This window comes from Dermacentor variabilis, chromosome 4 (assembly GCF_050947875.1).
Source record: "Dermacentor variabilis isolate Ectoservices chromosome 4, ASM5094787v1, whole genome shotgun sequence".
In the NCBI taxonomy this organism is placed as follows: domain Eukaryota; kingdom Metazoa; phylum Arthropoda; class Arachnida; order Ixodida; family Ixodidae; genus Dermacentor; species Dermacentor variabilis.
This window is the reverse complement of record NC_134571.1, coordinates 123,940,615-123,958,728: the sequence shown is the minus strand read 5'-3', so window position 1 is coordinate 123,958,728 and position 18,114 is coordinate 123,940,615. Positions and strand designations below refer to the sequence as shown.

General features: G+C 46.8%; 1 protein-coding gene across 1 annotated transcript; it reads right to left on the bottom strand.

Annotated features, from left to right (window-relative positions):
* Positions 1 to 2,403: 2,403 nt before the first annotated feature.
* LOC142578321 (uncharacterized) lies at positions 2,404 to 16,077 on the bottom strand. The gene is made up of 3 exons (XM_075687721.1): positions 15,805 to 16,077; positions 7,579 to 7,862; positions 2,404 to 3,314 (listed from the first exon to the last, which is right to left on the bottom strand). The coding sequence occupies exons 1-3, from the start codon at positions 16,075 to 16,077 to the stop codon at positions 2,957 to 2,959; spliced, it is 915 nt and encodes a 304-aa protein (XP_075543836.1). The 3' UTR covers positions 2,404 to 2,956.
* Between the last annotated feature and the right edge of the window lie 2,037 nt (positions 16,078 to 18,114).

The following is an 18,114-nucleotide window of genomic DNA, read 5'->3' as shown; positions in this document are numbered from 1 at the left end:
AGAGTAATAAGAACGCTTCTTAACAGCGTGACAATATAAAAAAAAGAATAAAATTAGGGGGAAAATCCACAATATCAGTAAGTTTTTATTATTAATGCTTTTAGTTCTCTTTTAAATTGGTATAAATTTTTTGCATTCTTGATTATAGGGGGTAAAGTGTTCCAAAGCTATATCGAGGAAAATTCCGCAGTCTGTTTACCATAGTTGGTTCGCACTTTAGGTAGACCGAAATTATTGATCAATCAAATCTAGTGTGACTATGAGCTATCAGATCACAAGGCAAGAAGCAGATCGATGGTAGTTCCTTAGTCATATATTTGTAGAATAAGATCCCTAGATTATATTTGGTTAGTTCTGAAATGGTTAAGATGTTGTTTTCATATAGTAGGGATTTTCCATTTGCAAAGCGTGAGCTGCTTGTAATAATTCTTATGGATTGATTCTAGATTACCTGGAGGGATGCCAAGTGAGTGTTATATGTGTTACCCCAGCATATTATGCCGTAGTTAATTTGAGAGTGAATGAATGAGTGGTATAGAGAGACTAATGTATTATGTGTAAAGGAGGGACGAGTTTAGTTAGAATGTGAATACCGTATGCTATTTTCTTTTTTATGTGAGAAATGTGATCTTTATATTTCAAGTTGCAGTCAAGAGAAATACCAAGGAAAGATGAGCATGGACTGGGAGAGATAGAATGTGAGCCATAAGTTAAAGAAGGGAAGGATGCCGAATGTTGTTGATGTGAGGAAAGTACAACAAATTTAGTCTTGGTGGCATTAATAGATAATAGGTTAGCATTACACCAACTTAAAACAATTTCTAGATCAGTATTTAGCTTGTTATTAAGAAGTGACATGTTTTTATCAGAGTCAAATATGGCATTATCATCAGCGTACAGAATGCACTTAGTAGACGACAAGCAGTTAGATCGTTAATATAAATTAAAAACAGTAGTGGTCCTAAGATGGATCCATGAGGGACGCCAATGTTCGTGGTTTGTTGTCTGGAATAGACATTAGACACAATCTGAACTCTGTTTGATAAGTAACTTTTTTATAGTGAGAGCGCAGGATCAAGATCACCGATAGCCTCAAGCTTAGCAAAAAGGATACTTTGCGCTAAGCTAGTGCTAACTTTGTGCGGCCAAGAATCACGAATCAGGCTGATGACGGCCCACTAAAGGTTCGTACTGCTCCGGCAACTGTAGAAAGAGGGTAAGACAACTGTAGCAGAGGGAGAGGCGCAAGTGACGATACGCTGCAGTAAACGACCTCAAATGCCGGCCCGTCGTCCCAGACCAGCGCTGACCCAAAGAGATATTCCTTTTCTGCAAGCGAACTGCCACTGATCTGACTAAAAACACTACCAGCACAGCCGAAACGACTGGCCAAGCGGAGAAATAATGTCGCGGCGGCTCCGGCTTGAACGGCGCGGCGAAGCAGTTCGGGTCATCTAGCGGCAATGGAACTAACTTCACATTCCGGCGGGACGTTTTGAATGTTTTTCTAATATTCGGCCTTTCAAAGTGGGGATGCGGCCCTTACACGAGTATATACGGTATAATCACGGCCGCTCATTGGCAAGGCACACGGTATATAAGCACGCTGCCAGAGGGGGACGCCAGCCCTCATGGCTGGTGATTGCCTGGCTGATTGGGGATTTGCTGTTGACCAGATTTTCGCGCACGCAGGGTAGTCGGAATGTACCGATAAGCGTACTGGGGGCCCCACGCAATTTCCGCCGAAATTCGGAAATATGCAAGTGCCACGTAGATGGACAGAACCAAGATAACGTTGCTTGCCATCGCTTGGAACAAGTCAGTCTAACTTTTGTTTTTCGCCTACTTAAATAATTAGTTATGAATAGTCAACTGCTCAAATATTATATGCAGAGCAAAAGGTACAATTAAAGAATTGTAGACGGCAAAGAAAAATTCCTGCTGCAGTTTTTTTGTTGCTCAATGTGTTGCGACATAAAACTTTTTCCAAGACCGAAAGAAAGATCGCGAAATGCGAAAAAGAGATTTGTAGTATTTCAATCGCAGGTTTTGTGAACTAGATTACTACAAGGGGTGCACATACTTTCAGGAGAAATAAAAATGCATAATCGACTAATTAAGGCAATTTTGCTAATGAACGTTCTTCACTAGTTACTTTACTGCCCATAATGGTATTAAGTTGCGAAGGATATCGACTTGGCACGCGTTTTGAGGATGGCACTGCATTAGAGGTGTGCGCTGTTGAACTAGTGGTAAAAATGCACTGTTCTTCCATTTACTTTTCTGACAAGACGCCGATTTGTGTATTGCGGGGCAAAAGTAAGGGGAGCGTCAGAGTATTTCATTGAACGCTATAGTCAAGTCGCAGTCGCTATGAAAAAAAGAAAACGTAGTTGACTCGAACATGTTTATTCGACCGAGACTTGCGAATTATGTAACATATTAAATCCAGGGTATGGCCGTACAAAGATCGAGGGAAATGTACGCGAACGATGAAGACAGACACCACGTACTGTACTGGCAGATATTGAGCAACGATAATAAACATAGAGTGATCAGAACACCTAAGAAATAGAGATTGCGACACACAATGCAGTTTTCTTCTTATAAAGGCAGCAGCTTAATTCAAAATACCGATCGCACTCTATTTCTCTCTGGCATGACCAAGACCTTGAGGTATCATACTGTGATTCTTACAGCCTGATCAGGCGACATATCTGTATTTTCCCAAATCAATTCCCGATATTTCCAAGCACCGCAGCATAAACACACTAGTCGAATGCACAGGGACACAGTAAGACAAACATTTAGAAAACGAAGAAACAAATTGCAGTAAATCAACAGAAGCGTCGTTTATAAAGGTTTCGCTCATCACTATAACGGAGCGACACCACAGTACGCAAGCCTCGTGGTCGTTCTATCGACCGACGTTCAGCGAATAACGGTACGGAAAGCGTTATGAGGAGCGAATAATTCTCGGCAGCTCGCCGCGGTCCTTCAGCAGGTCGAGTATCTCGGTAGAATACTGCACTTCCTCCTGGAACTCCGCCGCGTCGCCGTGTTCGCGGATGAAGCCGGCAAGCGTGGCGACGAGGGCTTCCCTGACCGTGGGCAGTTCGCCCAGCAGCGGCTGGACGCTGTGCGTGGCCAGCGTGAGCAGCGCGCTGAGCAGAAACTGCCGGCAGTCGCCGTCGACGCGCGGAAGCAGCCGGACGGCGTCGCACGCGAACTCCGAGTCGGCCAGCGCTGCGCGGAAGCCGTCCTCCTGGCTGCACAGAGCGGCCACCAGGAAGCTCGCCTTGGTCTTGAGACGCCTGCACAGAGATAGTCGGGGGCGCGCTCAATCGCGAAGATGGTCGGAGAAAATCACGAGGTATTTTTTTTTTCTGATGTGTGAATGAATGACCCGACCTGACCTGGTGAGCGGTGGGTGAGCCTGCCTGCAGCGAAAATTTCAAGAAAATATTTCGCCCTATAGTCAGTGCCATCGTGAAAGCAGGCCCCGTTGCCGAAACACTGGCTGAGGCTTCCCTCGTTCTGCGACTCTAGATTGAGACACCGTCTTGAAGTTTCACTTTTCTTTTTATTGATACATGTTTGTCGTAAAAGCATCCAAGACAGTGCTTGTAGCGATCGCCGAATGCTAGTGCCCTGTCCAACATTAACAACGTGAGCGACTCGCTTGAGCGAAAGAACGAACGAACGAACGAACGAACGAACGAACGAACGAATGAATGAAAGAGCAAGCCAGCAAGCGAACGAACAAATGAACGTTTTCCTTACCGAAAGTGACCACAGACCAACCTCGAACACGGGTGAAGGAGGCAAAGCGAGCTATTCGCTTTAATGCAGTACAGGCTTCGAGACGGAAATAAAACGAAACAGGCACAACGTTCAAGTTCACAAACACTTCTTTTTCACGTAACCAAGATATATATATATATATATATATATATATATATATATATATATATATATATATATATATATATATATATATATATATATATATCTTGGTTACGTGAAAAAGAAGTGAAAGAAGGTTACGTGAAAAGAAGTGAAGAAGAAGTGTATATATATATATATATATATATATATATATATATATATATATATATATATATATATATAGACACAATGATGATATGTATATCAAGTGTTGAAATGATATCACAGTCTAACCCATTTGTCATCATAGGTTATTGGTTGGTTTGGGGATTGGGGCCTAGGAATTGATTCGTTGATTGATTGATTGATTGATTGATTGATTGATTGATTGATTGATTGATTGATTGATTGATTGATCAAATAGACCCGCCAAGCTCAAATAAAATACGCAAATGTGAGCCAGCCATGATCAGCCATTATTAAGAATGGCTGAGTCAACCCGCTTCCACTGGGCTAGCTTCCTTCACGCCAACATATTTGCCCATGTGTGTGTAAACGCAGTCGAGCTGAGTCGACAGGACGCAGTGACGAAGAACTTGACAATTAGAGCTGCTGTCCGCACGGACTTGTTCATACGGACTGTTTTTAACCCCTATGGTTGGCACCTCAGTTATCTCGAACGCCGAAAATGTCTTCATGCAAACACAGTCGATTGTGGAGGCGTTCTTTGAGCCTTTTCTTGTTAGGGCCCACTGTGTCGGTTTCATGTAAACAGGCCATCTGCTAAGAACAGAGTTAAATAGTGGATGGCGACCAAAATGGGGAGTGCGTGGTCGTGACACGCCGGTATGGTGTCGAAGAAGGTTATATATATATATATATATATATATATATATATATATATATATATATATATATATATATATATATATATATATATATATATATATATATATAACCTTCGAAGTGAAGTGTAACGACAATAAATAGGAAATAGTTGCAGTGAAGCACGTGTTTTATTTCAGTCCAGTAAAGAACTAGGCTTCTACCGTTCCACTATAATACACGAGTGAAAACGTATAAATACGCGCTTTTAATTTCACTTTTGTGGTTACCGCGTTATTTAGGCAGCAGGGAATGTTTAACGTACGAACTACTTGCAGCCTCGCGCAGCAAAAGTGGCTGGCGGTTATGAGGGTGTAGGCGGGGCTTCACTGCAGACACTTCAGTTGTATCCGATTATAGTTGAACACTCAACCAGCCTCGAACAACGCGAAACTTAAGGGCAGACCACACGCACGCTTGCCAGTGCATGCTCCCTCCTGGCCGCTCCTGGTTAGACGCTTTGACAGCCTTCGCTTCGTATTGGGCTATCGATAGCGCTTCAGAATGCTCAAGTTGCATGTCACTACTACCCGTTGGTCAAGCAGGTGCAGGATAAAGCCGTTCCGCACCACATAACACAGCCAGACAGGACCATATGAGCACGAGCGCGCACTTTAGTCCACTCGTGCACAAAGCAAACGGCGCAGTTGCGTGCAGTGTTGCCAGGTCGAGTCGGACAAGGCGGTGTAGCCCAAAGCTAGAGAAATTGTAGCCCAAATGTAACCTAACACAAAAATGAGCAAAAAGAAATTGTAGCCAAGCTGTGCACTACATCTGCAGGCTTAGAGTGACGCCTGACAACGGCAAAAGATGCCGAGAGCCGCCGCTGCCGCCGCGGCGACGGCAGCAGCAGCAGTGGAAAAGTCGATGGAAGGGGCAAAGAAAGCTTCGCCTTAAAGGTGTTCCACGCTATGGGTTGACGTGCCTACGCCGTCGGTAAGCAAACAGAGAACAACGTTACGCTTAGAGTGACTTCCTTCAAGAAGTATGCTCTATGAGAACCGCTGCGCACTGCCGTAAAAGCGATAGTTCTGTGCCAATTGAATATTACACAACGAGTGCGTTAGTGTCACTTATGAGTAATATAAAATGCTGCATGAATTCGCTTAGTAACTAAACAGACGCATTGTCACGCCCCTACGACGCACTTGAACAGATTTCACTCGATGACTGTAAGCAGCCTCTGTCACAACACTGGCAGGATGAAAAGCGCCGGCCGCGAGGAGCACGTGCAATTGTTCCAAAGTGAGCTTTCCTGCAGCTCCCATTACCATTACATTTTACTGTGTCTCTGAAACTGAGCCCGTCACGTGGCCCCCAGCGCTCTGCTCGCGGCAAGACAGTGTCGCATCAAGGCGCCAGCGTTCTCGCTTCGCCGTTGGATGGATGGAAACAACTTTATTCTGAATCCGGCAAATTTGATGACCCGGGCTCAGGTCTCCCATGAGGGGACTTCGAGGCCTTGCCTCGTCGCCGCCTCTCGGGCTTGCTGGACAGCCCACTCTTGTGTCTTGAGGTAGGAGCTGCGCAGAGCGGCGGCCCACTTCGACGCAAGAGCCTCCGGAGCTACTGCCATTCTAGCTGATGTAACCCGACACTCCCACAACATGTGTGACAGCGTCGCTCTAGTTTCCTGACATAATTTGCAAAGAGCATTCGGGTATTGCGCGGGGAAAATGTGCTGCAATCGCACCGGACTGGGGAATGTTTGTGTTTGCAATTGTCGCCAGATGACTGCCTGGCGACGTTTCAGCATGGGGTGAGGTGGGGGCAGCAACCGCCTGCCTAGCTGGTAGTGCTTGGTGATGTCATTGTACCTGACCAGGCGTTCTCGCGTGCTTTGAGCCAGCAGTTCCGAAATCGAAGAGGCGGTCCCCGATTCTGTGCGGCGGGTCAGTTCTCGCGCAGAGCGGTGTGCTACCTCGTTCAAGTTAATGAGGCCCTCATCGGTGGGGGTGGCGACGTGCGCTGGAAACCATATGATGGCCGTTGCGTGTCCGCTCTCGCACCCGCACCAGTTCACGTGAACTCCACCACACAAGGCACACTGGGTGCCCATGCGCCGTCTCACCCGTAACAACACGATGGGGGTGGTCTCGGTGACAATGACACGAACGCACCTCGAGTGTCCGTGTTATTGCTATCGCAATAAGAGAATTTGCACATGGCAAACTTTCGCTTCCTATCTGCTTACCACACAACCATGAAGTTTCACGGTTACAGATAAAAAATGCTGACCCGGATCGGTGTCCTTGCAAATCTTCAATACAGACTGGATGCAAATAAGCTATCAACTTCCGTAGTCTACAACAGCAAGATGTAGAAGCCATCAGGTTAAATAAGTTTCTTTCATTATGACATGTTTTGAACGTAGTCCCACAAGATTCCTTTTAGTAACGCTCAAAATTTGGAGCCTAATGTGTATGTTATCATGACAATGACCAGAATGTTTGGATGTATTCTCGGATTTTACGTGCCACAAGCACGATTTGATTAAGAGGCACGCAGTAATGGGGGACTCCGGATTAAATTTGAACGCTACGGTATCTTGAACGTGTTCCCAATGAACGGGACGCGGACGTTTTTGCATTTAGTTCCCATCGAAATGCAGCCGCCGCGGCCGGGATTCGATCCCGCAACCTCGCGCTTACCAGCGCAACACCATATATACCTGCTAAACATCCGCGGTGATCCATCGTGTTTCATCGACCACTCAAAAATACATGGAGGCCAAATACGGTTGGATACTGTAGAATAAAAAAAGGAGGTCTTTCCATCCAATGTCCATCTTGGTTGTTCGCTCACCTGTTGGTGGTCTCGAAGAGGATCCTTCGTAACACGACTGGTCCTCCCAGCTTCTCGAAATTCGCGTAGGCGTCCTTGTTCTGTCGCACCATGCATGACAGGGCGTACAGGGCCTTGCAGCGCACCTCGTCGTCCGTCTCGGTGTTCAGCAGGCGTAGCAGGCGACTCGCATTCAGCAGCGCCGCTCGCTGGCAGTGCGGGTTGTTCTGCACCAGCTCGGCGATCAGCGCGCATGTCTCCACGCGAACAAGCGAGCTAGGGTAGTCGAGAAGCTCGGGGAACACCTGGTGCAGCGAAAGCATGGCCGCGAACCTATATATAACCCCGTCGCAAAAAGCGGATGTCTTAACTAGTGGATTTTGCTGCTGGTGTTATTTTTAGCAACCACCTTCGAGAACGTGAACGCGCAAGGTAAAGAAGAAAGACGCCAAACTGCTGCCAATGCTGTGCCTACCTTCATGCCTTTGTCTGCATCTCTTCTAGTACGCTACATATATACAAGCATGTTAAGAACAAGGTCAAAAAGGGCAACTGTTTGTGTAATTCAAGTTCTTTGCTTGTTGTTTTGGCATAGTCCTTTCACCCGAAGAGAAATTTTTGGTTCAGCTCAACCTGACATGCCGTCGTTCCGACAAAGTTTCTTTTTAAGCATGGATATCAAATGTATTCCGCTTAGGCCGACGGGTTCTGTGGAGGACAAGGCACATTCTGTCACCAGGGAAGAAGGCTTTGGCTGCAACAGAACTGCAGAATTAAAACAGAAATTTTCTCATATTTTGGCATATCCCCTGTCCTCATTGGTGATGCGGATTGCAGTAGGGTTATGCTTCTATACAACACAACCGGTTATTTCATGTCATAATTCTAGCAATGTATCTCAAAATAATTTTGCAAATACTATAAAATATTCGTTAAGTCACAGGAAGAAAAGCTTTTTCCACTCATAAGCTGCGCCCATGCCAACAAGCAGCCTCATTGGGTGCAGATGCGTATTTTTGCCAACTATGAAATAACGCAACCTCCCCGGGTGACCGACATTCTCAAGAAGCAGGGCTCATTTTTGTTTTCCTCATTGTCTATGAACATTTGGCACTGCGGGGTTTCTACTTTCTCGCTAGTCTGCTCTGCATACGAAGATGCTCGCAACTGCCCCGTTCCCTCTCTCCCCTTTCTCGCTGCCACGCATCACGACGTCTCCATTCTCACGCATCGCCACGCTGATCAATTATTACTGCAGCCACCACGTGAGGGACAGCGTCCATGCTCACTTCTATGCATTATGCTTCTATGCATCACTTCTATGCATTCTATGCATAGGCTCACACCTCTATGCATTTTCGTCTTGCGTCACGGGCTCGTCGTAATTATGCAGAATCAACATGCCCAATAATGATACATATTACCGACGCCGGTTAATCAGTGGCGCCTTTATAATGACACGTGTACTTATTGATCCTTTCTCCGAGGACTGCATTTCTACCGCTAACAATTTAAAGTTATTGCTAGGCGCAAGATGCATCTGCATAATTTGGTACTTACTCGAATGTTATCGTTGATTCTATCTGTTGTGTATGTTCTCGCCGAACCTTGCATAAGCAGATTATATGCGCGACACGAATTGTGCAGTACTTTTTGAAAGCCACACGGGCGCCATAGGTTACACTGGAACGTTAGACAAGTCATGTCTAAAAGCCGGCGCGCTTGACCCGCAGACCAAGGTTTCAACAATGGCCGACTGTACACGTTGCTATACCGTTCAGCTTTGAGTGTCACACCTGCTTTTGTGGGCACAGGTTCGCCCAAGAAAGAGTTCGTTTCGAGATTCACAGTTGTTCTACTGTGTTCTTCACCTTCACTACAACGCGACAGTAGGCATGCCGGACACCAACGGCTCTCCCCGTATTCCACACCCACCAGCAATGTTTGCAGCAAAAATTGTGCCTTCTTCACACTACCGCACGTGAATCGTCTGGCTGTAATCGTCACTCACACTTGCCTCTGGCACTTCGAGCCTCCCTTCTGGGTGGCCACCCCTCAGGTAATTCCTTCGAACCTGCCAGACATTGCACTTTGATATTACGCTGGCGACACTGACGGCTCATGGTTTATATACGGGCAACCAGTCCTATTTGACGTCTTGCTGTGCATCGCTCATGCCGCTGCCGATGTGTATTCGCAATGACTTGCATCCTACACTCGTATTTCCTTACACTAGTTGTCATAGTAAAGCGAAGCTTCCTTTGCGAACTCTCCAGGGCGTTGCTCACGGTGGCTGCATGCAGCTGTCTTCTTGAATAGCTCGTACTTTAAAAAAAATAGTCGCAGTTTCATCCGAAAGGCGAAGGATCGATTGCGATATCAATTTAGTAGACAGCTATACGAAGTAGGGATAATAATTCTATCTGCCGTGTAAACTTGGGAACATTCGCTTGCTAAAGGCTCACTCACACTAAGCCGACCCGACACCGATTTCGGTCTGCCGACTGTCGGTGACAGCATCTTTTTTCCTTCGTGACGGCGCCTTTGTCACATTGTACCGACGCCGAGCTCTCCGCCGACCGTCGGTAGATTGCCGGCATCGGTACAATGTGACTGAGGCGCCGACACGAAGAAAAAACGCTGTCACCGACAGTCGGCAGACCGAAATCGGTGTCGGGTCGGCCTAGTGTAAGTGAGCCTTAACTGCATTAACAAGCATGGCGTCAGCGAGCACTGGCAAACATGAACACATCACTCTCGATAACCGTGGACATTCGCTGTTAAAATGCTGGTGTCAGCAAGCGCGCCAGCAGTAGCGAGTGAAGTGACCTTCGTGCTGTCCATCGCTTCAACGCAAACAGTGGCGAGTATACAGCACGCCCAAAGGTATGAGCCATCAGCTGATCTCTTCCAAGATACGCACACGCGACCGCAGCCTGCCCCGCAACCTACGCAGTTGGTGGCTGAGTTGAAGCCGCTCCCGTCTCCCTTCCGCGCTGCCACCTCACTTTCCTTCCTTTCGCGATCGTCGGCTCCCATCGCGTGCTTTCACTCGCACGCACAGCCTGCGGGGCGCGGCGACGGTGTTATCAGCGTTGGACTTCATACAGAACATCACGGCGACGGCGACGGCGAAGCCGACGGCAGAAACGCGCCTAGAGTGTCTATATAATTGCTATGGCAATAAATATATCCGAGGACACCTAAACACTTCTTATGAGTTATGAATGCGAAAGCATTATTGTCCAATTGAACGCGTTGTCAAAGGAATTCGTCCTCTTGCCGCTTGAGAGGCTTCTCTTGGCAATCCGCTTCCACCTCACGCTTTCGAATGTCTTCTCGCTGTGTCCTAGCACATTGCGCCGTCGCTCATTCCAACCGTTGTGTATTGGGCGAGTTGACGACGATGGTGCATTTCGCTGCCTGCCTCTTCGCTCGTTTTGCTGCGTTCTTCTGCTCCCTTGTTTCGTGTACGGTGTACTAGCGTGAACGGCCACGTTTCGCTAATGCCGAGGCTGCGGCCGCCGACGATGTAGATGTTTCAGACTCTATAACGGTACGTACTGCCTGAGCCAGCAGTACGTACAGGAGCCTGCGGCGCCGTATGTGCTCCATCGAAACGCGCTGGTGACGGGACGCCGTGGTGATTCCCCCTCCCCTCACACAACACTTGGCGCACTAGTCCTGCAGCAGACGTTCCGTTTCTCCCGCTCTGCTCCGTCTAAGCGCGTTCATGACGTGGCGTCGCAGCCAATGGGAATTAAGGTGCCCTCTAACGGCTAGAGACTACAGACGCCGGCTCATTGAGCGAAAAATCGCGCAATGGGCCATTCGATGGTTTCGCAAAAAGAAAATTGCATTACGTACGCTATGGTGGGATCGAACCATTCCTCAGCACAGCTGATTGGTACTCTAACCATCACGCCCCAATTGCGCGTATACTTCGATCCTGCCAACGCCAACCAGTTCTTTGCGATCACCGCTACATATGTCGCGTTGAGTAGCACGGGTGCGCGAAAACACATGCACATGTCACTTTCCCTTAGAGCAAGGGTGCAGGAATTAAATGGACAAATTTATAACGTTCGATTAACCGCATCATGAAAGCTCCGCTTCACATAAATTATACCTGCATAATTTTTATTTTTTACTATCGTGGTACTGTCATTAAAAAGAGAAGCAAACATTCGCATCGACGTATTAGGTTACACTCTGAAGCAGCAGGAGCTTGATGTGGGCGAGTTGGTGTAACATACTTGAAGAAAATAGCGCTAAGGAGACGAGGATGAAAAGAAGAACATGTACGGCGGACATACGCTAAACTTGAAATTAAATGTTACAATGACAGGGCGCGAGAGCACACTTGGTCCGTAAATAACAATGCGGGGGGGTCATCCGGCTGAACATTGAAAACGTCACAAATACCGTCCGTACCTTCGTGGCGCCAAGTTTCGGACACGCTTCGGAGATAGACTAGCAAGGGAGATATTAGAAACATTTCACATTGCTAAGGCCAAGTTCGCGTGCATTGCCTGCCCATCAGTGGCACTTGCCGACAAAGAGATTGCATTTCTCATGCGATAGAGATTTCTTGACGTCACTGTGGTACTATTCATTTTCCATGTATATAAACCATGTTTGTTCAAATAAAATTTAGTTGGAAGTTTGGCGCCTGTCCGTCGTACATGTTCTTGTCGTCCTCGTCTCTTTAGCGCCGTTTTTCTTCAAGTACGTTACACTCAAAATTTACTATACAGAATAGTCTTACCGTGAAGAGAGGTTTAGTAAGTCACCATCATCATCAGCCTTTTCTTTCTCCACTGCAGCACGAAGGCCGCTCCCAGGGATCTTCAATTACTCCTGTCTTGCGCTAGCCTATACCAAGTTATGTCTGGAAATTTCCTAATTTCATCACCCCACCTAATTTTCTGCGTCCTTGAATGCCCTACCCTACACTTGGCACATTCTGTAATTTTAATAGATCAGCGGTTATGTGCCCTCCGCTTTACATGGCTACATGGCTTGCCCAGCTCCATTTCCCCCTCGTAATACCAACTAGAACATCGGCTGCTATCGTTTTCTCTCTAATTTCCACCACTGTCTTCCTTCCTTTTAACGTTACGCCTAACAATTCTCGTTGCATCGCTCGTTGCACTGTCGTTAACGTCTTCTAAAGCTTCTTTCCAGGCTCCAAATTTCTGCCCCATATGTTAGTACGAATAATTTGAGATAATTATGCACTTTTCTCCTCAAGAAAAGCTGCTAGTCATGTTTTGGTAATGCCTACCGTATGCGCTCTAAACTATCTTTATTCTTCTGTAAATTTTTTCTCATGACGAGGGTCCCCTGTACGCAATTGACAGATAAACAAATTATTGCACAGATTCTAGAGGCTGACTGCCAATCATGAATTCTGGCTCTCTCTAGGCTATGAGTTACCTTCGGTGTTTGGCTATTAATTAATCTTCAAGCCTTCTCTCCCATTTTCTCGGCGAAGGTCTTCAATTATTTGTTGTAATGCATGCGCAGCGTCGCTGAACAGGACGTCATGTGCGAACCGTACATTGCTGAAATATTCGGCATTGACCCTCATTCCTGATGCCCAATTTCCAGTCTAATAGCTTGAATAGTTCCTCTAAGCATGCAGTGAATAGCATTGGAGAGATTGTGTCTCCGTGCTGATTCCTTTATTGATCGATATTTTCCCTTTTTTTTCGGTGAAGACTTAAGGTAGCTGAGTAATGTTTATAGATATTTGATGAGACATTCACGTAGGCTTACTGTACTGCTTTATTAACCAATGCCTCAAAAACTAAATTATGGGGTTTTACGTGCCAAAACCACGATCCGATTATGATGCATGCCATAGTGGGGGAGTCCGGAAATTTGTACCACCTGGGGTTCTTTAACGTGCACCTAAATCTCAATACACGGCCGCATTTCACCCCATCGAAATGCGGCCGCCCTGGCCGGGATTCGATGCCGCGACCTCATGCTTAGCAGCTCAACGCTATAGCCACTAAGCAACCGCAATGCCTCCATTTCTACGTATTATATATTACATTACATATTACATTGCTATTACATATACTATTATATTACGCAATGCCTCCATTACCACTGGTAACTCTACCGAATCAAATACGTTTGCGTAATCTATTAAAGCCATATGGAGAGGTTGGTTCTACTTTGCAGATTTCTCAATTGCCTGATCGAAGACACGGATGTGGTCCATTGCACGATACCTCTTTCTCAAGCCAGCCTGTCCGCTCGGTTGATTGAGGTCATGTGCTGCGTTGATTGTCTCAAAATTACCTCGGTGAATATTTTATACACTACTGAAAGCAACCTAATAGGCCTATATTTCTTCAATTCTTTAACGTCTTCCTTCTTATGAATAACTGTAATGTTTGTATTCTTCCAACACTTCAGTACACTTGGTGTTGTGGGGCATTGCGTATCGGTCGCAGGATTTTCTCTATATCCGATCCTTCCTTTGATTAAATCATGTGGTATTCTATCTTCTCCTGCCGCTTTTTCGTGAGACATGCATTATAGAGCTTTTCAAACATCATCTCTAGTTACAGCTTCTGTATTCTGTTCGTCACTACCTCCAATCAAGGTTGCGTGGCCTTTCGGGGTGCTCTACGCATCAGTGTAGAAGTCACCTGCTTTATTTACTATATCCTAGAAACTGCTTACTTCGCTTATCTTTAACTGAATGCAATGTACTCTTTCCTGGTTTCTTTCTGTCAAGCATCAGGACCTAAAAACAAAACACAGGTGCCAACGGCACCTTGACCCTCCCATAATGTAACCGTCAGCTCACAGGTTTTTTGCAGCGAATCCTCGGAGTAATTTTTTTACATTGCATTGAACCCCTAGCAGCTCTAGCAATATCTTCACACGCTTAAGCACCAAATGGAGTTCTCAAAGTGGGTTCTGTCTTATCGATTCTTTTTTAGTGTTCTTATAAGGCATATATAAAAAAATTAAATTATGGGATTTAACGTGCCAAAACCACTTTCTGATTATGAGGCACGCCGTAGTGGAGGACTCCGTAAATTTCGACCACCTGGGGTTCTTTAAAGTGCACCTAAATCTAAGTACACGGGCGTTTTCGCATTTCACTTCCATCGAAATGCGGCCGCCGTAGCCGGGATTCGATGCCGCGACCTCGTGCTCAGCAGCCCAACACCATAGCCACTGCGCAACCACGGCGGGTAGTAACCACACAGGAACTCATATATATATATATATATATATATATATATATATATATATATATATATATATATATATATATGAGTTCCTGTGTTCCTATAACTAACCATACCGACTGCGTACTTCAAGAACGACACATAGCGCATGCCTAGATGCGCCGCGAACAAAACGGCGTGGCCGGGTGAGCTATGTTTGATGTTGTACCGTACGAGCACTAACAAAATACTACGCGGAAGTTCGCATGCACATGGTCACTTGTAACAGAATTTCCTACAAAAATTACTAGAGGAAGCTGTGGCGCTGGCTTATACGCGAGCTTCTAGAACGGTGGTTCATCCAATGTGGGAATGATGTGCTACTCATGGATTTGCCTAGACTCCGTCTTTATGGCTTCAAACGACTTCGCGACTTTGCAATCTAATTATTTTCATCAGCACATTGCGTTGTAAATGGCCCAACTCGCAATGATTATGCATGTGGGCAGAGTCCGAGAGCCTTGGGCTCAGAAAACTATGAGCGCTTGGCATTTTCAATTTAGAAAGATATATGTGTAATAAAATAACGCCACAAGAACGTTTCGAGGCACAAGTGCGAAAATTCATGAACTAACAATTATTTCCTTGGGAGGTGAATGATCAGCGTGCCAGAAGTCTCTCTTTTTGTAGCAGACTGTGCGGCTTGTGAAGGGGGCACAGCGTGGTTTTGCGTTCGTATAGCCAAACAAGGCGGGAGTTACGCATGCTATTGAGGAGCCACGCACGTTTTATATTGTGTATTTGGCCCGACTAAAAGCTCGGGAACAGGGTGAAAAAGAGCCAAAGATGAACACAACAAGGCAGCACACTGGCTTGTTGCCTGTTGTCTTCGCGTTTGGGTGTGACGCTCTTTAATCAAGTTACCACTCCGACTTGCCCAGCTCTCCCCAATTTCGGAAGCATGGGATGTCCTCCAACTGCTTTCGAACACTGCTAGCCCGCTCTCGTCATGACCGCATCCAGCGCCCGTCAGTGATGGACAGCATACCTGGAAGCCGCCCATCTTCTCGAAGTCCTTGGCGTAGTCGACCACGTCGATGTACTGCTGTACGTTGGCAATGCAGGCGACGAGCACGCGGCCGACGTTGTGCGACTCGTGCAGGCACTCGCGGATGTTTCGCAGGCTGCGTCGCATCTCGTCATACGGGTTTACCAGCAGCTCCTGCATCGCCCGCGTCAGCCACCGGATGCGGCTCACGTCCAGCCTCTGCGGGTTGGCGGCCCTGTCCGAGGGCTCCGGCTGGGCAACATCCTCGGCCATGGTTGCGCGAGTAGACATTGGGCATCTCCTCGTTGTAGTTGCCGAGTCTGGGACGCACCCGCGGCAAAGTGACGATGATCATAGTGATGATGTCCCTAAAATATGGCACGTACCCACCCTGGAAGATTGGCCAAGAATTGGGCACCTGAACTTTTGCCTAATATTTCAGGAAACTACAAGTAATGTGCAATTTAGCAATCGATATATACATATCAATAAATTGTACTAAACAGTACAATTTATAATAGTAATGTTATGGTTTAACGCACATAGATCACTAAGAGAGCTGTAAAAGTAGGAATTAAAAATGCTATTTGTTTTGTTGACTGTATGAAAGAACAAACGGCATCAAAGACGTCCCTGTGGCTAATACAAATTACTGTATATTATGTATATTGATGTAGGTGAGCAGATTGTGCAAACAAAACCACTTTCACTTTGTGCGGAACACTTTAGTACCCATCAGTAGGTCAAATTAAACAAAATTAACGTCCTTGTTCAAGTTCATAGCCGTAGACTGATGTAGAAGATGTGCCATTTGGCTACGTGATACACGAACCGCTGCTTCACTGCCCAACCACCTTCACAGAGTGGGTTGGCGCCCATTTTTAGCATTTGTTTTCCCTAAGAACGATTACTGCATGCCATTTGTTATCAGCAGATTTGGTGGGCCGCAAGACTGCGCGAATTGATCATACGAAGCTTTGTGCTCTCCGCAATGCTTCGGACAAAGATGCTGCGGGTAATGTTTTCAAATAAGAAACAAATAAATCATCTGTGGTTCATGCTAACTATTCATTTCAATCTTTCAACCATGCTGCACTAAATCACTATGCTTGTCCTGTTTAGCCAACAAACAGGTAAAGCACTAGAAAGTAACGTTTCAATAATTTAAAATGCCGTGCACTAATGATAGACAGCAGCTGTATTTCTCGACAATTACCACATTTTCTTGCTTGGCAGTGTGCTCCACCTTGTGTTGCAGCGGACCTCGGACCAACAACGGGAATTATCTCGTGGTTGACGTACGAAGTGGCGGCTATCCTGCTCGCCAATGGGTTTTCTTTTCGCCTACCTCGAGAACAGAGAGAGCTCATCACCATTGCTCCGATTCCTCGAAATGTCCACCCCGAGTACAACGTAGGCAGACGAAGGGCTAGGGCTAAAGCCCTCCTGGAAGAGGTCGGCGCACGCGCCCGGATTTGCTGTTTCGTCGATGCAGCCCGGTACCCTGACGGAAAGGCGTTCGCTACAGTCAGCGTCGATCAAGAAAGGAAAATCCCAAACTCATCGACGGTCCGGACGACGGCGGCCGAGGTTAAGGATCAGGCCGCAGTAGCGTTGGCCCTGCTCGACGACGGGAGAACGACGATATACAGTGACTCGATATCGGTGGTCCTAAAGCCGCTCCATACACTTTTCCGCCGACCAGGTTCTGGCGGTGACGCGTGGACGGAGGGGCTTTAGGTGGTCCGAGCATTCGCCAAAGGCACCGTCTCCAAACAGGTCCTGCGGATCCTACTGGACAAGGAAACCAAGCAACACACGATCGTCTGGTTCCCCGCTCACATGGGACAGATCAAGGGCACCCCTTCCAGCTTCAATGAGTCGGCCCACAGTGTTTCGCGAGGAGTCGTCGACCGCGTAGCCATCGGTTGGCACGGCGCTGAGGTTCCGGACAATAGGGAACCCCTTGCCTCGTTCAACGAACTCACAAAGTGATTTTATCTGAAGAAGCGGAATTACCCGCCACCGCACAGTAAATTGAACACGCGTCAGGCATTGACACTCAGACTCTTGCAAGTCGGCGCGTATCCTAGCACCACCCTCTTCCACCGGATATATTCTGAAATTCAAACGTCAAACACTTGAGTGCTTTGCTCAGACTTTGCCCACTTAGACCACATGCTCTGGCGGCGCCTCGCTTTACGGGGCGATGAAGACATTATGTTGTCCCATTGGGAGGCTGTCCTACGCAGTCCCAATTTTGAAGCCCGACTATGGGCAGCCCAACGGGCCCGCGACGCAGCGGAAAGG